This window comes from Corythoichthys intestinalis, chromosome 18 (genome assembly GCF_030265065.1).
Source record: "Corythoichthys intestinalis isolate RoL2023-P3 chromosome 18, ASM3026506v1, whole genome shotgun sequence".
NCBI classification, from domain to species: domain Eukaryota; kingdom Metazoa; phylum Chordata; class Actinopteri; order Syngnathiformes; family Syngnathidae; genus Corythoichthys; species Corythoichthys intestinalis.
Window position 1 is genome coordinate 44,977,538 of NC_080412.1, and position 23,698 is coordinate 45,001,235.

Here is a 23,698-nt window from a genome sequence, read left to right on the forward strand (position 1 = left end):
GGTGATTTGAGTGACTTTGAACGTGGCATGGTTGTTGGTGCCAGAAGGGCTGGTCAGAGTATTTCAGAAACTGCTGATCTACTGGGATTTTCACGCACAACCATCTCTAGGGTTTACAGAGAATGGGCCGAAAAAGAAAAAATATTCAGTGAGCGGCAGTTCTGTGGGCGGAAATGCCTTGTTGATGCCAGAGGTCAGAGGAGAATGACCGGACTGGTTCGAGCTGATAGAAAGGCAACAATGACTCAAATAACCACCCGTTACAACCAAGGTAGGCAGAAGAGCATCTCTGAACGCACAGTATGTCGAACTTTGAGGCAGATGGGCTACAGCGGCAGAAGACCACGCCGGGTGCCACTGCTTTCAGCTAAGAACAGGAAACTGAGGCTACAATTTGCACAAGCTCATCGAAATTGGACAATAAAAAGACTGGAAAAACGCTGCCTGGTCTGATGAGTCTCGATTTCTGCTGCGACATTCGGATAGTAGGGTCAGCATTTGGCGTCAACAACATGAAAGCATAGATCCATCCTGCCTTGTATCAACGGTTCAGGCTGGTGGTGGTGGCGTAATGGTGTGGGGAATATTTTCTGGCCACTCTTTGGGCCCCTTGGTACAAATTGAGCATCGTTGGAACGCCACAGCCTACCCAAGTATTGTTGCTGACCATGTCCATCCCTTTATGACCACAATGTACCCAACTTCTGATGGCTACTTTCAGCAGGATAATGCGCCATGTCATAAAGCTGGAATCATCTCAGACTGGTTTCTTGAACATGACAATGAGTTCACTGTACTCAAATGGCCTCCACAGTCACCAGATCTCAATCCAATAGAGGATCTTTGGGATGTGGTGGAGCGGGAGATTCGCATCATGCATGTGCAGCCGACAAATTCGCACCAACTGTGTGATGCCATCATGTCAATATGGACCAAACTCTCTGAGGAATGCTTCCAGCACCTTGTTGAATCTATGCCACGAAGAATTGAGGCAGTTCTGAAGGCAAAAGGGGGTATGGCAGAAAACACTCAGGTGACTTGAAGTTCCGCTCTTAGACCCCCAATTTGGCCAACTTTCAAAATTGTCCGAGATGCATGTGTGATACATCATTGGACAGCTTAAAATCTCAATTTTTGGGGGAATAAAAATTTTGAAGTGAAAAGTAGCGAGGGATCACTGTATTTCAACATTTATTTATTTATTTATTTCAATGTGTATTTATTTCATTATATATTTATTTCAACATTTATTTATTTCACATCTTATTTATTTCATTCTTACACTCTTATTCCCCTTGTACCGCATGAAATAATTTTATCTGTCAATAACTCATCAAACTCGGTGGGCGGGCGTGAACTAGGCAGGGTATGAGTTGAGCGAGTCAAGCTACATGGCTCTGGAGTCAAGCTAGTGCTCCTTCCTTCCCAACATGGCAGGGATTGCTGAGGTTCTGCATGAGCTTCCTTGGGATTTAATAACAGACATGTCAGACTGAGCAGAACACGCTGACTCAGGAAATTCAGACCCGGGGCACTTGGCTTACAAAACACAGCGGTTTATCGCGAAAGAGCGCTCTCGCTAACTCTTGCATTGCTTCATATTGAGGAACACATACGGACCAACAACTGTAAACCCTTACGGACAATTATTTTTCACGCATTGCGATGAATTTACTTAAAAACGAATTAATGCGGTTGGCTGTGGATGCTTTATTATTTTTTTCTACAAAAGCGGTGTTTGTAGACGTAATATTTTTTCCCGGCATATGAGGGCAGGATCCTCGGTTTTAACTAGGGTTGGGCATCGAGTATTGATGGGAACCGATTCTAACACTCCGATGCTACCGGAATCGTTCGGATTTTAAAATTTCGATTCCATGTTTCGCTGCCCTGACCGCCGAGCGGAAAAAAATTGCTCGAGTTCAAAGACTGATATTTATAAACAAGTTAAAATAAGCCCTGTGAGAAGTCCATAAAACTTAAAAATTCATCAAGAAGTTAAACTTTAATATAAACCATACAATTTTTTTTACCCTGCCTTTTTTTTTTTTTTTAAACCCTGCCTCTTAAAAGAATCGGAATCCAGAATCGTTCAGAACCGGAATCGAAACGTGGAATCAGAACCGGAATCGTTCGATTTGAAACTATGCCCGACGCAAATTTAACACAATTTATACAGAGAGAGAGAGAGAGAGAGAGAGAGAAACACAGGGAAGAATTAGTGTAATACAACTCACCCTTTTCTTCCACATAGTTAACGCACTTCCGCACAAACTTGAATCCAATATCATTGAGTTCCACTGTTTCGACAAGAAAGGCCATTTACAGCATTCTTGAGACAAGGCCACTCTGTGTAATAAAATCTTACTTACTTTCTGCTTGCTTGTGAATTGGAGAGTGATATATCTGAAACGGGAAAGATTGATTAAATATGGAATTTCATCTTTAACGAGGCATTCTTTTACTGTAAAGTGATGCATTAATATGCAAAGAATGCAATTTTGCTAATTCTCCCACTTAGAAATGATGGGCGGGTTTGAAATTTTCATGCTAGATGCTAAAAAAAAAAAAAAATCCAGAAATCACAGTGTATGATTGTTTTTAACAATTTATTTGTATTCAGGCATGAAAATGGGTCAGGGGTTTAAAAAGGTGAGAAGGGTGTGGAGGAAATACAGTGGGGCAAATAAGTATTTAGTCAACCACTAATTGTGCAAGTTCTCCTACTTGAAAATATTAGAGGCCTGTAATTGTCAACATGGGTAAATCTCAACCACCAGAGACAGAATGTGGAAAAACCCCAGAAAATCACATTGTTTATTTTTAAAGAATTTATTAGCAAATCATGGTGGAAAATAAGTATTAGCTAAATACCAGTTCATCCAATACTTTGTTATGTACCCTTTGTTGGCAATAACGGAGGCCAAACGTGTTCTGTAACTCTTCACAAGCTTTTCACACACTGCTGCTGGTATTTTGGCCCACTCCTCCATGGAGATCTCCTCTAGAGCAGTGATGTTTTGGGGCTGTCGTTGGGCAACACGGACTTTCAACTCCCTCCTCACCCCGTGGCGTCAAAATGACAACAAGAACGGGGAGCAAAAATCCCAGAACCACACGGGGGGACCTAGTGAATGACCTACAGAGAACTGGGACCATAGTAACAAAGGCTACTATCAGTAACACAATGCGCCGCCAGGGACTCAAATCCTGCACTGCCAGACGTGTCCCCCTGCTGAAGAAACTACACGTCCAGGCCCGGCTGCGGTTCGCTAGAGAGCATTTAGATGATTCAGAAGAGGAATGGGAGAATGTGTTATGGTCAGATGAAACCAAAATAGAACTTTTTGGTAGAAACACAGGTTCTCATGTTTGGCAGAGAAAGAATACTGAACTCCATCCGAAGAATACCATACCCACTGTGAAGCATGGAGGTGGAAACATCATGCTTTGGGGCTGTTTTTCTGCAAAGGGACCAGGACGACTGATCTGTGTAAAAAGAAAGAATGAATGGGGCCATGTATCGAAAGATTTTGAGTTAAAAATTTCTTCCATCGGCAAGGGCATTGAAGATGAGACGTGGCTGGGTCTTTCAGCATGACAATGATCCCAAACACACAGCCAGGGCAACAAAGGAGTGGCTTCGTAAGAAGCATTTCAAGGTCCTGGAGTGGCCTAGACAGTCTCCAGATCTCAACCCCATAGAAAATCTGTGGAGGGAGTTGAAAGTCCGTGTTGCCCAACGACAGCCCCAAAACATCACTGCTCTAGAGGAGATCTGCATGGAGGAATGGGCCAAAATACCAGCAACAGTGTGTGAAAAGCCTGTGAAGAGTTACAGAAAACGTTTGGCCTCCGTTATTGCCAACGAAGGGTACATAACAAAGTATTGAGATGAACTTTTGGTATTGACCAAATACTTATTTTCCACCACGATTTGCAAATAAATTCTTTAAAAATCAAACTGTGATTTTCTGGGTTTTTTTCCACATTCTGTCTCTGATGGTTGATGTTTACACATGTTGACAATTACAGGCCTCTCTAATATTTTCAAGTGGAAGAACTTGCACAATTAGTGGTTGACTAAAACTTATTTGCCCCACTGTAAGTATTTAACCAGTTCAAATGGAAGATTTTCCTCACTGTATGTGAGTCTGTAGAGTTACTGACGGAAGAATAAAATTTATTTTTCTGACAATGATAGACCAAAAGTTCAAACCACTTGAACAGTTTTAATGAATTCGACTTTTATCACCATCAATAACAGCCAATGAGTTCATATCCAAGAAATGGGTGGAAAAAGCCTTCAAGTCATGCTGACTAACTGAATTTTTAGGGAAGTTGCACAGGAAGATGGCACCCAAAAACTTCTCTTTTTCATCTGCTGCCCATCTCGTGACAAGAAGCGTTCACTCGCCTCCTGTTTAGGGGGTCTCACCACACACAACACGGTATTTTCTCGCTCGGCACAAAATCAAACACTGGACTTGTTTTCACTTAAACGCACTTAAGAGGCATTAAAAACAAAAAAAGTCCCATTGTGTTACTCGGTCTGTGTTTTAGGGGCTTTTAAGAGAAAGCAGGTGTCCTCCAGACACACACTTACATTTGAATGTGTCACACACAAACACCGTCTTTCATAGTGTGAATGTTGCCAATGAACAATCACCTTAGTAAACTGATGTCAGCTGTCAACAAATGGTTTAAAAAGTCACGATTGCCCACAAATGGAACAACTGGAAGAGCAATTCTTCTCCGCTGCTAATCTTTTCCAGGTCCGATTTCACTGAAGTGCATTTGTGACGGACACGTATAATTTGTTGGGATCTCATTAACAAATGCGTGATGACAGCTAAGACGACAGCATTCCCAATGGGATTGTAACTCAATTTAATTGGATTTCAAATCAGTCTTACCCACTGAAATGCATTCAGTTTAGCGTTGTACGAAATGACGGTATATATCGTCGAAACGGTATGAAATGGCTAGGGCAGCAGCGATCAATTATTTTAGTAGTCGATTAATCGATGAAGTAGATAGTTCGAATAATCGAGTAATGGGATAAGGAACATAAAAATTAAAATACCTGAGCTGAGGCTCAAACAGTATAAAAAAATAAATAAATAAATGAGAATCTATGTACAACAAAAGAACAATTGGCTAAAGTCCGCTAGCTTCAATGCTATAATAGGCTAATGTTTTTTTTTTTTTTTTTTTTAACAATACTCTTAGCAAATGGTCCAGACACGTATTCCCACCCAAAAAAAAAAAAAAAAAACAGCCAAATATACCTAAACTAAATTAGGGATGCATTAAAAACATTAGCACAAACAAAAACTTTGCTTATGTTGGTCTTAACAGGGAACAGCTGGATTCAGCCACGTGAAATGAAGCAGACTAGAGGGCAGTGTATCCACTCAAATTAATAAAACGATATGCAAACACTTTCAAAAAAAACCATTACAACGCCACTTTAACTAAACGAAATACTCGAAGCAGGAAAATTTAATTTGAATCTTTTTTTTCTAATCGAATACTCAAGTTAATCGATTAATTGTTGGAGCACTAAAAATGGCATATCATGAGAACCTCATATCGCCAATATGGATGGAATTGGACTTACACTTGTATAGCACCTTTCCTTCCACCATCAAGGCTCTCAAAGTGCTTTGACACTCGCGCTGCAACGATTAATCGATTAACTCGAGTAATTTAGCAAATTTTGCTGCTTCAAGTATTGGTTTAATAAGAGTAGCATTGCAATGGTTTGTTTTGAAAGTGTATGCATTTTGTTTTACTGAATTGGGTGGATACACTGCCCTCTATTGGCAACAGTGTATATGACATAACTTATTCAACAGGCTGAATCCAGCCGCTCCCTGTTAAGACAAACACTTTTTTTTTTTTTGCGGGAATGTGTGTTTGAACGATTTGTTAAGAGCTTTGTAAAAAATGTTAGCATTTTATAACATTTTAGCTAACGGACAATTGCTATACAAGTTAGCCACACTTCTGGCCAGAAGTATTGGCACCCCTGCAATTCTGTCAGATAAAGCTGAATTTCTCCCAGAAAATGATTGCAATTACAAATGCTTTGGAAGTAATATCTTCATTTAATTTGCTTGCAATGAAAAAACACAAAAGAGAATGGAAAAAAATTAAATCATTATCCTTTTATACAAAACTCCACAAATGGGCCGGACAAAAGTATTGGCACCATTTTAAAAAATCATGTGATGCTTAATTAACAGCACTTGTTACTTACCTGTGGCACAACAGGTGGTGGCAATAACTAAATCACACAGCCAGTTAAAATGGATTAAAGTTGACTCAACCTCTGTCCTTGTATGTGCCACAGCATGGAGAAAGGAAAGAAGACCAAAGAACTGTCTGAGGACTTGAGAAGCAAAATTGCGAGGAAGCATGGGCAATCTCAAGGCTACAAGTCCATATCCAAAGACCAAAATGTTCCTATGTCTACCGTGCGCAGTGTCATCAATAAGTGTAAAGCCCATGACACTGTGGCTAACCTCCCTTGATGTGGACCGAAAACAAAAACTGACTAGAGATTTCAACGAAAGATTGTGCGGATGGTGGAGAAAGAACCTCGAGGAACATCCAAAAAAGTTCAAGCTGTCCCGCAGTCCGAGGGTACAACAGTGTCAACCCGTACTATCCGTCGGCGTCTGGATGAAAAGGGACTCTATGGAAGGATACCCAGGAAGACCCCACATCTGACCCAGAGACATACAAAAGCAAGGCTGGAGTTTGCCAAAACTTACCTGAGAAAGCCAAAAATGTTTTGGAAGAATGTTCTCTGGTCAGATGAGACCAAAGTAGAGAGCTTTTTGGGAAAAGGCATCAACATAGAGTTTACAGGGAAAAAAACAAGGCCTTCAAAAAAAAAGAACACGGTCCCTCCAGTCACACATGGCGGAGGTTCCCTGATGTTTTGGGGTTGCTTTGCTGCCTCTGGCACTGGACTGCTTGACCGTGTGCATGGCATTATGAAGTCTGAAGACTACCAAAGAATTTTGCAGCATAATGTAGGGCCCAGAGTGAGAAAGTGGGTCTACCTCAGAGGTAATGGGTCTTCCAGCAGGACAAGGAACCAAAACACACTTCAAAACACACTAGAAAATGGATTGAGAGAAAGCACTGGAGACTTCTAAAGTGGTCTGCAATGAGTCCAGACCTGAATCCCATAGAACACCAATGGAGAGATCTGAAAATGGCACTTTGGAGAAGGCACCCTTCAAATCTCAGAGACCTGGAGCAGTTGGCCAAAGATGAATGGTCTCTGAAGGTGCCAATACTTTTGTTAGGCCCCTTTTTGGAGTTTTGTGTAAAATGATCTTCATTCTTGTTTGTGTTTTTTCATTGCAAGCAAAATAAATGAAGATATTACTACCAAAGCATTTGTAATTGCAATCATTTTCTGGGAGAGAAATTTGAGTATTACCTAACAGAATTGCAGGGGTGCCAATACTTTTGGCCTGCAGTGTAACATGGCTAAATCCAGCAAACAAGCTAATAAAAAAACAAAGAAATTTCACATAGACAAGAAGAAAGCTTGACCTGGTATTTGATTTACTCAGAAGAGCAATTGCCCCAAAATATCTTTTTGCAAATATTAACCGGAGATGTGAAGAAAGTCAACTTACAGGCTCTTTTCCATCCATGGCCTCCAACCACAACTTCCTGTCTCCCTCCGAAAGAGCCTGGAACGTAACCGGCGCGTTTCTATGGAAACACCAACAAATGCCATTAAAGAGGCAAAGGTCGCTATTAAATGATTCAGTTAGAAAATGGATTGCTTGCTTATTAATACAGTCAGAATTTACGCTCGTTTTGCCTTTTAAAGCCAGACATGTTGATGTTTTTAATATCACATTAATGTGTCTTTGTTCAAATTGTTAATACAAAAAAAGGGGAAAAAGTGCCCACAAAGATGATGTAAATCAACTACAGTATTTTTTCTGCTGACAATGATGGATACGACTAATTTTCTCCCGATTAGTCAGCCGACTATTTTTTAAACCCAACAGGAAATCGGGTATTTTGGATTGAATGTGAAATTTGTATCGATTAACAGGGTGCACAATTGATTGATTGGTGCCTAGAGTGTTAGTTGGATCCTCCTCAAAATTGGTGAGAATGTTCATGACACATATGAGATCTTAGGTTTTCAAAACGGTGAGTTTTCATTCACGGCCCTGACCTGGGTGGGGTGCCAGAGTCGGCCATTTTGGGGGGGGGGGGGGGGGGGGGGCAAAACACCAAATTCAGAAAATGACTAATAACTCCCTCATACAACGTTCAATCTTTTTCATATCTGGAATGAATGTGAGGTATCCCAGCCTGAACACGACTGCATTGAAATATTACCCATTAGGCCTGGCGCCCCCTAGTGGGAACAGGACATGCCCCTTTTTACGAGATAGGCTCCTCCTCTAAGGGAACATAAATCTACTGACCTCAAAATTGAGGTTTCGTTGAAGCGGAGGGGTCCAAACCGAAAAGTGAAAATGACCATTTCGTCTCGCCAAAAATTCTGAACAGTCATAACTTGGCAGACATACAACATATCTGTGCCAAATAGTCGTACCCTGAAGGGTCCTGTAGGGGTCATTTGCATCAACTCTGTAGTGCCAACAAGTGGCAACAGAAAGTCACTCATTTTACTTATACATGTCCAACTCTTTTCAGGTTGGTCACTGTAGTTTCAAGACCTTTTGTGAGACTACAATTTAAGGCCCATATCCACACGTCCCTGTCTGTTGCCGTGACGACCCTTTGCTCGCCATTAAAAGGAAGTCGATTTTTTCAGGGACTTAGGCAGCTTATAGACCCACAATAAGTTTTGAATATGGGCGTTGCTGGACAGCTCAGTAGCGCCTCCTTTTTTGTAGGACTGTCTTCAACAGGGGCTTTTTCACCGAGGTGTGTGAATGTATTTGTAATCCCAAAAAAGGAGGCGAGTTCCGAGAAAGTTAGGTTTTCAGGAGATGAAGAGAGGGAGCCGATCTGCCACCACCCTGATCTGCGTGCCGTCCGAGTTGCGCCAACGTGCAAGGTACGTTTCAGTCCTGCTTGCAGGCCTAGTTTATTTTTGTTATTCCCTGATCAAAATGTTTTTTTGTGTTACATTTAATTTATTTATTTAGACAGACAATGTTGAGTAGTCCTAAGACAAATGTTTATTTTTTGCATTCCTGGATAGTTAGATTATTGACAAGTTTGTATTTATTGTGTGTTAATATGATTCAAGTTATGTTCAAATATTGTAATTTAAATTTGCTAATACAATAGAGACATTTTTACAAAATGTTTCTTTAGTAGTTTTGGAAAACAAAGGTTTCAATCAAACAGTGTATCACCTGAACCAATACACGTGAAAGTATAAGTCAATACAGATTTATTTTGCATTGATCATTTAGCCCAGGGGTCCCCAAACTACGGCCCGTGGGCCGGATATGGTCCGACTCCACATTTGGTCCAGCCCCCTGAACATTTTTTTTTTTCCAATAGTGTTATTTATTTCCTAGCTTTTTTCTGTGAAGAACCCAGAGAGGGTTATTTGGTTATTATCTATTTAATTAATAGTGTTATTTTAATACATTATATTATATTATGTTATATTATGCTTAGGGCTGTCAAAATTATTGTGTTAACGGGCGGTAATTAATTTTTTCTAATTAATCACGTTAAAATATTTGACGCAATTAACGCAGATGGCCCGCTCAGACAGATTTAAATGACAGTGCAGTGAAACGCTCACTTGTTGTGTCTATGGAGTTTTGCCGCCCTCTGCTGGCGCTTGGGTGCGACTGATTTTATAGGCTTCAGCACCCATGAGCATTGTGTAAGTAATTATTGACATCAACAATGGCGGGCTACTAGTTTATTTTTTGATTGAAAATTTTACAAATTTTATTAAAACGAAAACATTAAGAGGGGTTTAGTATAAAATTTCTATAACTTGTACTAACATTTATCTTTTAAGAACTACAAGTCTTTCTATCGATGGATCGCTTTAACAGAATGTTAATAATGATAATGCCATCTTGTTGTTTTATTGTTATAATAAAGAAATACAGTACTTATGTACCGTATGTTGAATGGATATATCCATCTTGTGTCTTATCTTTCCATTCCAACAATAATTTACTGAAAAATATGGCATATTTTATAGATGGTTTGAATTGCGATTAATTGCGATTAATTACGATTAATTAATTTTTAAGCTGTAATTAACTCGATTAAAAATGTTAATCATTTGACACCCCTAATCATATTATATGATATTATGTTATATTATATGATATTATATTTTGGGCTGTCAAACGATTACAATTTTTAATCGAGTTAATCACAGCTTAAAAATTAATTAATCGTAATTAATCGCAATTCAAACCATCTATAAAATATGCCATATTTTTCTGTAAATTATTATTGGAATGGAAAGATAAGACACAATACGGATATATACATTCAACATACTGTACATAAGTACTGTATTTGTTTATTATAACAATAAATCAAGAAGATGACATTAACATGATTAACATTCTGTTAAAGCGATCCCTGGATGGAAAGACATGTAGTTCTTAAAAGATAAATGTTAGTACAAGTCATAGAAATTTTATACTAAAACCCCTCTTAATGTTTTTGTTTTAATAAAATTTGTAAAACTTTCAAACAAAAAATAAACTAGTAGCTCGCCATTGTCGATGTCAATAATTACACACTGCTCATGGTATTGCAACCCATAAAATCAGTCGCACCCAAGCACCAGCAGAGGGTGACAAAACACACAAAAACACAAGCAACAAATGGACATGACACTGTGCTGTCATTTTAATCTGTTTGAGCGGGGCATGTGTGTTAAATGCGTCAAATATTTTAACGTGATTAATTTAAAAAATTAAATTACCGACCGCCCTGCGATTGGCTGGCAACCAGTTCAGGGTGTCCCCTCCCTACTGCCCGTAGTTAGCTGGGATAGGCACCAGCACCTCCGCGACCCTCATGAGGATAAAGCGGCATGGGAAATGAATGAATGAATAATTACCGCCAGTTAACCCAATAATTTTGACAGCCCCATATATTATATTATATTATATTATCATTTTTATTTTATTTACTTTTGTTCCGTGAAAAATTCTGAAAGAGTTATTTGATTGTGGCTTTCTGAATAACAATAATTTTTTTACATATAGGCACTCCTGTAATCGTCACACTTTTTCTGTTACAAACTGACCCAGCCCCTCATCAGAGAAGGAAAAAGTTATGTGGCCCTCCCAGGAAAAGGTTTGGGGATCCCTGATTTAGCCTATCAATTAATTAGGTTCATATCTGTGAGAAATGTAGGCCTGACCCCCATTGAATAATCTGTTTGGTCTTATAAATGTCCCGTCCCCAGCAAAAAGTGTACATGCAGGTTTTCCTGTTATATCGTCCCTGCCAATATTGAGATCAAACCTACGCCCTTGGGAAAAACCTGTGTGTGTGTCAACAGTTCTTTTTCTGGCCGCTGCAGAGCGAGCTTCTCGGCAAAGACTATACTGCCACCTTCAGTCTATCAGACAAGTTGAGAGATCTGACGGTGTTGTTAACTGGCCCTAATTAGTTGCTCAATATTACGGGATTCTTTCAAAGCCTTCAAATGCGTCATTGGCCATTCATTGAAATATTGAAAAACAGCCTCACGACAAGCAAGCGTCTCAGCTCAGTCCAAGTCACAATAGTAAGAGCCAAGTGTTTAAAATGCATTTTGTCCCATCGCCGTCCTTTAGCGTTTTCTGCCATCTGTTACAGAGGCCCCGGGAATGTTTGGGCTGCGCTCCATTCCGTCCTTGGAAAAGCACCTGTTTGCCTCAGCCGCCACCTGCTTAACCCGAGGCGTTTTTGACTGACCTTTCGTTAACTTCCACGTCAAAACAAAAGCGCTTGTCTATGGATTCCGTCTTCCGGCGGATGCAGGATTTCAGGGTCAGCTGGCTGGGGCCCTGGAAGACAGAACGGTTCAAATATAGTCACATTTAAGGTGATTAATCGATTAACTGGAGTAATTCGATTCGGAAGAAAGCTTTGAATCAAACTTTGCTGCTTCGAGTATTCGTTTAATTAAGAGTGGTGTTGTAATGGTTTGTTTTGGAAGTGTTTGCGTTTAGTTTTATTGATTTGGGTGGAAACACTGACCTCTAGTGGCAACAGTGAATCTGATATAACTCATTTAACATGGCTGAATCCAGCTGCTCCCTGTTAAGAGCTAAGCTAAAATATTTTTTATGCATTCGAAATTTACTTTATAGGTATATTTAGCTGGGTTTTTTTTGTTGTTGTTGGAATATGTGTTTAAAACATTAGAGTTTAAGATAGCGGACTTTTGCTATGCAAGTTAGCCAATTGTTAATTTGTATGCAAGTTAGCCAATTGTTCGTTTGTTATACTTATATCCTCATTTATTTTTTTATACCGTTTGAGGCTCAGATCAGGTATTTTCATTTATTTTAAATGAAAGCGCAATTCTGCATAATTTGAAGAAACACTTTTATTTTGTATTTGCATTTAATGCTCTTTTGAAAGTGCAATCTTAGAGAGCCTTTATTTTACATCAACGAAAATTTATTCTTAATCCGATGACTCGATTAATTTGAACTAACTAGTTGATAGACTAATCGACTACCAAAACAATTGATAGCTTCAGCCCTAGACAAATAATTATTATTAGAATAATCGATAAAATTAGTCATACGTACATCAAGTGTTATTTACTGTTCGATTACACTGGGATTTACATGTTAGTTTAAAATGTGCATTGAAGAAAGACAAACCAGGTGCTGAGAAAAATTACTGCAAAATGCTAAATACCATCAAATAAAATGGACTGCGAATTAGGGCTGTGGCTATTGATGATTTTAGCAGTCAATTAATCAATTAACTAGTTAGTTTGAATAATCGAGTATTTAGATAGGGAACATAAAAAATTAAAAAACCTGAGCTGAGCCTGAAACGGTAAAAAAAAATTTAAATAGTATCCAAGTACGACAAAAGAACAGTTGGCTAACTTACATAGCAAAAGTCCGCTGGCTTAAATGCTATAAAATGATAATTTTTTTTTTTTTTACAACCCTCTTAACAATTGGCTCAAACACATATTCCCCAAAAAAATGACAAAATATGCCTATGAACTAAAATATGAATGCATAAAAAAATTAGCTCAAACAAAAACTTAAAAATAAATTAAAATACCTGATCTTAGCTGCTACCTTATAAGCAATGTTAACTTTTTTTTTTTTTTTTTAAACAGTGCTCTTAACAAATCGTAACATATTCCCACAAAAAAACGGCTAAATACAGCCATACACTAAATTACGAATGCATAAAAAAAACATATTAGCTTACCCTATGTTGGTCTTAGCAACGAGCAGCTGGATTCAGCCATGTGAAATGAGGTATGTCATTTTCACTGTGGCCACTCGAGGGCAGTTAATCCACCCAAATGAATAAAACTAAATGCAAACACTTTCAAAACAAACCATTACAATGCCACTTCAAACGAATACTCAAAGCAGCAAAATTTCATTCAAATCTTTTTTTCTAATCGAATTACTCGAGTTAATCGATTAATCGTTGCAGCATTACAATGTATACTGCGTTTTTTCCAAAAGCAAAAGCAAACATTAACAAATATCTCATCTCAGCTTTTTATTGTTTTTAAGTGTAAATACATTTTTTAAAAATAGAATAATAGCTTTTTTGGGGTTTATTAAAAAAATATACGAACCAAACAAAATATTAATTGTTTTTTCCTTGTTTTTAACTCTAAAAAATACAACACAAATATTGCTAAAAAAAATAGAATATTAACAGCTTTTTAGGGGTTTATTAAAAAATATAGAAAGTAGAAACAAAATATTTAAAGTTTTTTAACTCGAAAAAATACAACACAAAATTAAAAGTAATGGTGGAGGAGATGTAAGAGATATAAAATAAAATCAATCAAAAAGTTAAAGTTAATACAGGAAGACTATATCTACAGTTTATTTTCTTTATGTTTGTTAACACCGGTCTATAAGAAAAAAACTTCCTGGATAAAAGCAGTGAGACTTTTTACAAAATTTGGGTCACTAAAAAAAGAGAAATGAGGTCAAAAATTGGCAAATTTATAAATGAAATAATGAATACAAGTAAAAATAATGCCAAATATTTTAGACCAGTGTCATTAGAACAATTCAAATAAATCAAAATGGAGTATTAACAGGCTGAAAAAAGACAATTTGTAGTTCAACTATAACACCTGCTTGGTGGTGGGTTTCTGTTCACAAGGAACCATGAGCAGCAGTCTCCCCTCTGTGTGATACTTGCAATAGTACTTGACCCAGGTCACGCCCAGGGCCCCTGTTGGGATGGAAACCAAACAGGGCGCACCTCAACCACACTTCAAACAAGCTGGTACAAGTGTCACACCATCTTGTGCAAAAATCTGCTTGACTTACACTTCTCCTGACAATACAGATAGCCCGCCATTGGCAGCCAACTGGGCCTTTTGCAGATCTGAGACGACTGTTTCATCCGCTTCATGAGGTCCTCCATCTCTTCGCGAGTGCTCTCGTAGTGGTTCCTTGTCTGTGGGAGTAAAAGAAGTATATGACTGGAAGAGATAGCTACGCAGAACAGTTACGCTACACTGAAATATAAGGGGAAACAACAGTGTACTTGTATAAGATTTCTATTCAGTTGCATTAAATCAGTTGGTATGTATTGTAATACGTATGTACCTTAATTTTCTGACTATAAGGCCCACCTGATTATAAGCCGCCACGCACCAAATTTGACACGAAAATGACATTTGTTCATAGATAAGCCGCACTGGACTACAAGCTGCAGCTGTCTTCACTGTATTATGGGATATTTAACCACAAAAGATATTAGCGATATCACTTTATTTGACAGCAGTATCACACGACTGTCATAGGACCAAATGAACCACCATGAAGCTTTGAACCAATTGGCTGCAAAGTTTCATTGCTTCAAGAAGCTTCATTTGGCTGTCACTGCTCCCTTGGGTGAGACAGTCAACTTCTGCTATCACCTGCTGTCAAAACTGTTGCTGTCCATCATGCCTCCTAGCATGCATTGCAGCGCTACAGGTAGAGGCGTGCGAAATTTCCGATTCTTAGATTATTCGTGATTCGGCCGTGGAAGATTCGAGAACGATTCACAAAGTTTCAAATTCCGTTTATTGAATTATACCCGGTAAAGCGCAAGTAAAACACAGTCAGCGCGGTCTTTGGGACGCAATGAGGAACGGACCGAGAGTAAATATCATGTTCAATTCATGCCGCTAGATAAAAAAAAAAAAACAATCATATCTGACTGCGGCCGACAGCCGCTACAAACAACGCCCGGTTGCTAGTTGCTACAAACAAACGGCTACAGTAGATATCATATATAAGTAGAACTAGACGCAAAATGACAGACGACGGCGGTGTTAGAACATGTATTATTGAACAGAGATGTGAAATGACGGACTTGCCGGCGTTAGTAAACAGCCGCCATCTTAAAGCAGTAGACTTCTCTAGAAGGCTCTGTTGTAGCGAATCTAATTAACTTTTTATCTAAAATACTCCTAAATCGGCAAAATCTTGTCTTGAATTTATCTTTGAATGATGAAACAGTTTTAAAACTTTGACATGTCAAAAGTAGACAGAAGGGAAATTATGGAATAACAGGAGCAATTTTAACAACTGTAACGGTTGATGCACAAAAATAAATTAATTGAATGTAGTTTAAAGCTGCTGATACAGAATTGGGACTGGAATATTTTCTGTTATTTTTGTATATTTGTTTACTGTTATATGTTGACTTGGTACTGAAATAGTAGTTTGGTTTAGCCTGAGGGGATTTTTGAACAATTTTGGAACTAATGTACAAAACATTAAAAAAATAAATAAATAAATAAAAAACATAAAAAAGGAGGGGGGTGCATCAATAATCGTTTTATAATCGAATCGGAGCCTCTGAATCGTAATCGTAATCAAATCGTTAGGTGCCCAAAGATTCCCAGCTCTAGCTACAGGTATAAATAACAATCAAAATTCATGATCTGTGCTAATTATTACTTTAGTTACTGCTCTAGTTGTTTCATTAATTGCTAGTTATGTTATTTTCTAACACTTTCTTTGACAGTGCTGCCATCAGAATGTCATAATTATGACAGGACACTGTCATAAAAATGAATAAAAGCTTATAACATGCCATTTAGTGTTTCCTGGCGAATTATCTCACTTTTGAATAGATGTAAATGATTCAAGCTGGACATAATTTGATGGATGACACTTAATGTCATAAGCATTCAGTAATGCCCATGACAGTGTCATGTCATAATTATGATGGTCTTATGACGCTACTGTCAAATAAAGTGTTACCTATCAACCCAAATGAATCAACAAATAACCCGCACTGGATTATAAGCCGCAGGATTCAAAATGAAGGAAAAAAGTAGCGGCTTAAAGTCCGATAATTACGGAAGTATATCACTAGAAGCGATAGTTACGCTGAACAGTTACGCTACACTGAAATATAAGGGGGTTAAAAAACAGTGTACTTAAATAAGTATTCTATTCAGCTGCATTAAATCAGTTGGTATGTATTGTATTACGTATGAATGTATTGTTTACAATGACGATAATGAAAATATTTTGTCGACCAACTATTTTTTCATGACGATGAACTAAAAACATGTCTCGGGAGACTAAAAAATAAATAGACAAAGGCCAGTTTTTGTCTGACGTGACGACGATGAGTCGAAAATGCACCATAGTTTACGTCATTTGTTTACAATGTGTGACATTTTTCATTGTACATGTAGTTAGACTGCGTCGTAGCAGTGTTTGGGTCGTGTCCCTCCTGTGACATGTGCTCCACCTCACCCTCACCCTCACCGGTGGTCAGGATGTGCATCAAAACTAGGTTGCGCTCCATCTTGCTTGTTTTGAAAAACATGGTAAGATTTGTTTTCTTATCCTGGCAAGAGAGAATATGCAGTGCTGTTTTTGAGCTTTTTAAGGCTTGTAAAGAGCGATCATCACACACTAAATGTAACTCGTAGCGTTAGCATAGAATTCACGCTAGCATTAGCATTAACTTCAGCATAGCAAGCCTCCTTTTAAACCGTTGTTGAGTTGTTTTGGTTTTGATGGCGTCAGCTAAAGCTTACAGTAGTCATCCTTCCGGTCCCAAATAATATAATTGGAAAACCCTCATGAAGTTGGCGTTGTCCTCGTAGATGCTACGATATGTGGTCGTCTGTCAATGTTCATTCAAATTGTTGGAAACCTTTATTTTAATTAAGTTTTGGACTAAAATGTTGACGAAAACTGAGTATTCGTTGACAAAAACTAGACGAACACATTTTAAAATTACTAAAATATGACTAAGACTTATAAATATTTTCGTCCCAAAGACTAAGACGAAAATTAAAAAGGCTGCCAAAACTAAAACGAAGTAGGCATTAAATGATTTTAGGCAATTTTTAACATTTCATTTAGTTAATCTCTCATTGACACTTTTCACTAAAAGGTAGCATGCCTACTAGTAAATTACATATTTGTCGCCAAGGAAGTGCGCTTACATTCTGCAGGCTGAGCTGCAGCTCCTGCTTGTAGGGCATAAAGTCCTGCGTCATCTCCACTGTGAGGTTGTTGAGGGTCAAAACGCTGTGGAGAAATGCCAACACCTGTGCAACAGATAGGTCAAAAAATCTCCGTCAAATGACCAATTTACTTGACAGATTAAGAGGAGTGTCACTACGTTTTATTCTCCATTGTGTGCACAGTGTTTCAAGTGTGTTTTGACTTACAGGCTCCACCACATCAAACTTCTTCTTATCTTGGACCTGATGGATCTGGTACACATATTCCACAGAGGACTCGTAGAAGTTAACCCGCTCTTTGCATAGGACTTCATCAGCCTGTACAGTAGAAAAGATCAATGGCCATGCGACACTCTGCAGGTGCCGCAAATCGCTCACCTCTTGAAGTTGACTCTCCTTCTTCTTAGCAGATAGATTGAGGTGTTTATCCAGCTGGGAGTAATATTTTTCACCTTCCTTTTCAAATTTCTTCCTCTTTTCCTGAAGAACACCCGATGATGAAAGTTCAGTGAACTGCTTCGATCGAGCCGTGAGGATGTACAGTGTATCACAAAAGTGAGTACACGCCTCGCTTTTCTGCAGATATTTATCTGGGTCTTTAAAAAAGACACAGATAGTGTTGTTCTGCAACTTTATTATTATTTGATCAATGTCTTCACCGCATTTTTTCGGCGCGACGCCCAGCCCGAACCGTTTGACTGATCGGCACCGTTCAAGTATCGACACGACCGGAATTTTCTCGCGAAGCAGGGACTTTTTCGAAAATTCAAAACGCTACTTGTCCTACAATTTTTGAACAAATCACACAATTTGGACATCAAAAATTCCTTGATGGTGAGGGGCATAAAGATTTTATACAGAATTTGGAAAAAATTACGGTTTCCCAGAAATTTGCCAAAAACTTTCCCATTCATTTCTAACGGGAAAATTTCCCATTCACTTCCAATGGGATTTCCAATGGAATTTACATTGCATTAATGCCACTGACAGCCATGAATGTCGAATCTATTGATGCTAATGTACTCGGATTCCATTGACGCCTATGTAACTTGATGCCATTGAGGGCCATGGACGTCCAAAATTTTTCCCATTCATTTTCAATGGAAAAAAAAACAATGTCCCCAAATCAACAGGAAATGACCAGATATCAATAGGACGTGTCCCCCAAACTTCGATTACATTGACACTTATGAAGGGTGGTGCCATTGACAGCCATGGACGTCCAAATTTCCCATTCATTTCTAATGCCATTGACGGGCATGTTTGTCCATTCTATTGGTCCCAATGTACATGGATTCCATTGACGCCTATGTAAATTGATTCCAATGACTGCCATGGAAGTCCAAAAATTTTCCCAGATAAATGCGCGATATAAGTATTCTCCATTTACCACTGGTTAAAGAAGCATCTGGTTTTGTCAACTTTCACTTAGGGGCAAAAAATTCCACTTTGAAAGATGTCGTAACTATCGTGATAATTATCGATATCGACTGATAAGAAAAATAATTTTATTGTGAAAACAATTTTTGTCATATTGCCCAGGCGTACTTGGATGGTATTCATACTATACATACAAAACACGTGCATTTATTTTGACATCAGTGCCGTAAAACTGGGTATTTGTGCACGACTGCTCACTTTTCAGTCCGCATTCATTTGTTCATCTGCCCCCTCCATTTCAAAATGGAATTGACTAGGGCTGCAGCTATCGATTATTTTATTAGGCGATTAATCTATCAACTACTTACTTCGAATAATCGTGTAATCGGACTAGGAACATTCAATGCGTTGCAGAATAAATTTTAGGAGATGCTAAACAAAGGCTTGCCAAGATTGCACTTTCAAAATTAAAATTCCCGAGTCACACAAAAACTAAATTACGAATGCTTAAAAAAACATATTAGCTCAAACAAAAACAACCTTATGTTGGCCGTAACAGGGAGCAGATGGATTTAGCTATATTAAATGATTTATGTCACATTTACTGTGCTACTAAAGGGCAGTGTATCCACCCAAATTAACAAAACTAAATGCACACACTTGAAAAACAAACATTTCAACGAATACTAGAAGCAGCAAAATGTGATTTGAATCTTTTTCCTAATCAAATTTGTTGCAGCACTACAATTGACATCAACTATCGTCAATGGCAGCCAATGTATTAACAAGGAAGTGTCCCAAAAAGGCCCGAAATCAACAGGAAGTGACTAATGAACAGGAAATGGTTTGGAAATGCTTTTCAATCAAAACAAAATTATCCACAATGTACGGGACGTGACAGCCATAAATCCCCTTATTTGGCCAAAAAATAAACTGGTCAGGCCCACATGAGATCTAACTGGCATGAATGTATGAATTGCCAAAATGAGTTTGACACCCGAGGCAGATATTTTGAATCAGTGTTCAAGTTCTCAAACAAAGTCAAACTGAATGTAAATTTAAAACCTTGGCCCAATAACGGCCAAAATGGGGAAATATTTAACTATTGTTCTTTGTGTTGCCACGCAAATCTACATAAAAATAATGGGGAAGTGGCTGGTGGCATCCTGTTTTAGGAAATATGTGTAAGGAAGGATTGCTGAGTCAGTTTTTGACTTCAATGTGATGCGGCAGAAGACAACAAAATTCACCTTTGTCGATCCTATCTGCTCTTTTCTGAACTTCTCCAGAGGCTTGATGAGTAAATCGGAAGCGTTCTGAACCTGCGGAGTAAAGACACGCTTTATGTAGAACTTCGTTTTATTGAACACATTGCTCAATCATGTTTTAGCAATGCAATTTCCAAACAACGGTATGTCGCGTACATGTGCTCGGCTAGAAATTTGCTCTCGTTTAGTCACCGGACAAGCCGGTCAAACGGGATTTTTCTAGTTGTAAGCGCTAATAAAAATACCATACCATGGCAAGTTGCCAATAAGAAGATCGAGCTTCGAACAAAAGCAAACAACATGCGATGACGATTAGAGGTCAACCGATATATCCGCCGGCTGATATATCGGGCCGATACAGTGGGGAGAACAAGTATTTGATACACTGCCAATGGGTTTTCCAATTGGCAGTGTATCAAATACTTGTTCTCCCCACTGTATATGGACTTTTTCACGGGTTACGAACAAGTTCCGTTCCTGTGCTGGCAAGGTATCATCAGGCTGTAAGTTGTTTCAGCTAATATATGTTTGTGTATGCATTTGTAATTAGGTTTAGATGTACAGTTTGTGGAGTTGTGTGTGAGCAATTTACAATGAGAATCTTAAATACGTTAGCATTCATTGCATTAAAGCTTGCCGACTTTTGTTAGGCAAATTAGGCTAACTTAATCTACTAATTATACATATTGATCAGACTAGAAGGACGTTTGAACAACTGTTTTGTGTCAAGTGTTTAATTGATTAAGTGTGTTGTTTTGAAGATAATGTACTTATGTGTGTTGCAGCTTTACAAATTGTCAAAAGTAAAGGAAGTAAAAAACTTCAAAAAGCTAAATTGTCTTGTTTGCGGTCTGTCAAGCTGAACAATTTCACGCTAAGTGAGGACAGAAGACGTCACACCACGTCAACACCCGTTATTAATAAAGTAAACTAAAAAATAAGATACTGTGAGGTACAATAAGGTACTGTTTACGTGACTTTAAAAAAAAAAAAAAACGACTGGAGAAAAAAAAATGGCGGACGAGACTCCGATGTCGTGAAGTCGAAATCACATGAGTCGAATACATCGTTTGTAAGATTTTTTTAAATCTTGCATGAGAGAATATGCAATGTCGCTTTAGCCTTTTAAGGTGTTTACCGAGTGATCCTTACACTCTTAATGTTTATTTAAGCAAGGATTTAAGCATATATTCACAAGAATTTTCATCGTAAAAAGCTTTTTGTTGTGATAAGGCAGCGCCACATTGGCTAAAAAACTTGAATCGCATTTGACATAATTACTTAAAATAAATGCTGCACGTTTTTTTGCTTTTAACCAAGAATCAAGACTGTTTTACGTTAATATTTATAAATAAATTCAAGAATTCAAGCATTTATTCACAACAATTTTCAACGTAAAAAGCTCTTTGTCTGTGTTTCCACTCGGTCAGCTTTAACGGAGATAGCCCCCCTATGAATCAGCCCCGCGCCCCATGTGCCGTCAATATATTATGAAGTCTATGGAAGATGATTAACTGGTACATGAAAGTGTTTGTCCTGACACTTAAGGAGACTCCAGGGTACGTCATGCATGTGGAGGAAGTCGATAACCCACCAGCATCATCCTGTCGTGCTCCACTTCCTGCAAAAGTCCCGCAAACTCCTGGAACGACTGAGCTGAGGATCAAAAGTCATAGCCAAGTTAGAAAATGCACTCGGAAGGACGAGAAAACAGCTGAGTGTTTTGAATGTTTCCACCTACCGATGTTAACCTCATCATCTGTCAAGGAGTCACCAATGAAGTCAAACTGGAAGCCGCTGAGAGTCTGAGAGAGCTTCTGAACGGCCAGAGAATAGCCTATCAAACATAAACACACTTTAAAAAACCTTACTCCATCTCTTTGTGGGATATCAATAGAAATATTTTTACTTAACCCTTTAACACCAAACGTGTCGGCAGCGATGTGTTTGTGCATATCATTTTTTAAGCCTCGTCACGCTGTAATTACGTCACCCACCCACAATTTCCCACCTGTCTACTTTCGACATGTAAAGGTTTTAAAACTGTTTCATCATTTAAAGATAGATTCAAGTCAAGATTTGCCGATTTAGGAGTATTTTAGATTAAAAGTTAATGAGGTTCGCTACAACAGTCTTCCAGAGAAGTCTACTGCTTTAAGATGGCGGCTGTTCACTAATGCCGGCAAGTCTGTCATTTCGCATCTAGTTCTCTATTCATGTTCTAACACCGCCGCCGTCTGTCATTTCGCATCTAGTTCTATATATATATGTGGTATCTACCGTAGCATTATGTGGCCATTGTTTGTAGCAACTAGCAACTTGGCGTTGTTTGTAGCGCCTGTCGGCGGCAGTCAGGTATTATTGTTTTTTTATCTAGCGGCATTAGTTGAATATGATATTAATCTCGGTCCGTTCCTCATTGCGTCCCGAAGACCGCGCTGACTGTTTTAGTTCCGCTTTACCTGGTATAACTAAATATCGAAATTTGGATGTTTGTGAATCGTTCTCGAATATTGGGAAAATATTGGAGGAAAATGTAGTGTACAAGCATGCGTCTTTGTTTTTTTTAAACTTGTCCTGTTCAGCTGTTTGACATCGAGAATGGAAGTCTAAGTGTCCGGTTGGTCTGAACAGTTTTAATGTTTCACCTTGGAGTTCCCATTGTGATGGGTTATGGGGAACAGAAGAAAAGAAGGAGGGAGAGACAGACAGACGAAACACAAACAACAAGAAATACATTGAACGCTTGCACCAACTATGAATATGTTGGTGCTATCGTCAGCTAGATGTATTTCTGGTTGACACCATGTTAACCAGGGAAATGGGGGGGGGGGGGGGGGGGGGGGCAGGAAGATAAGTAATTTGGAGGGATGGAGTGTACAAAAATTAGCCCTGTGATCTAGAACCCAGTAATCGTGTGAATCCCTTGTGAGTGTGAGCCTGTTGGCAACCTACCCTACGCCGCCCCATCACTAATCCTGGCATCGAGGTCCTCCACCCGAGCGTGGCCAATCACATTCAGCCATGCGCGAATCTCATCAAACGTGATAGCCACGCAGACAAGCGGAGACTTATCCCCCCCCACCAGCCAACCTGGGGGGTGGGCAGTGCAGCCCAGCAAAGGAGCAATCGTCACACCCCAGGGATCCAGGGTGGTCCCCCGACCCACCCGCAGCCCCATCAACTGGCCTTTGGAAAGAGGGGACGCACCACCAACCACCACGCCCACCCCCGTCCGCCCACCCGGCCGACGAGCCACAGCTGAGGCCCTCCAACCGGCACAGCACGTCTCGGGACCCCCAGCAGCCCACCAAGCCAGGGCAGGGCAGGGCCCCCCACCATGCAGCTTTCATTAATGTTGCACTGCGTCATACTAAAAGTATTTCTG

The 23,698-nt window shown here is 39.1% G+C and overlaps 1 protein-coding gene across 2 annotated transcripts in view; it reads right to left on the minus strand.

Annotated features, from left to right (window-relative positions):
• LOC130906475 (oligophrenin-1-like) overlaps positions 1-23,698 on the minus strand; it is a 91,251-nt gene that overhangs the window by 34,353 nt on the left and 33,200 nt on the right. For both annotated transcript variants that reach the window (XM_057820853.1, XM_057820852.1), the window contains exons 2-13: positions 22,052-22,147; positions 21,905-21,966; positions 20,293-20,364; positions 18,041-18,142; positions 17,870-17,980; positions 17,642-17,746; positions 14,505-14,634; positions 14,306-14,406; positions 11,920-12,011; positions 7,665-7,743; positions 2,373-2,406; positions 2,238-2,300 (exon numbers count right to left, since the gene is read on the minus strand). In XM_057820853.1, the coding sequence (XP_057676836.1) occupies positions 2,238-2,300; positions 2,373-2,406; positions 7,665-7,743; positions 11,920-12,011; positions 14,306-14,406; positions 14,505-14,634; positions 17,642-17,746; positions 17,870-17,980; positions 18,041-18,142; positions 20,293-20,364; positions 21,905-21,913 (898 nt within the window). In that variant the 5' untranslated portion in view covers positions 21,914-21,966; positions 22,052-22,147. The remainder of the gene's footprint in view (positions 1-2,237; positions 2,301-2,372; positions 2,407-7,664; positions 7,744-11,919; positions 12,012-14,305; positions 14,407-14,504; positions 14,635-17,641; positions 17,747-17,869; positions 17,981-18,040; positions 18,143-20,292; positions 20,365-21,904; positions 21,967-22,051; positions 22,148-23,698) is intronic.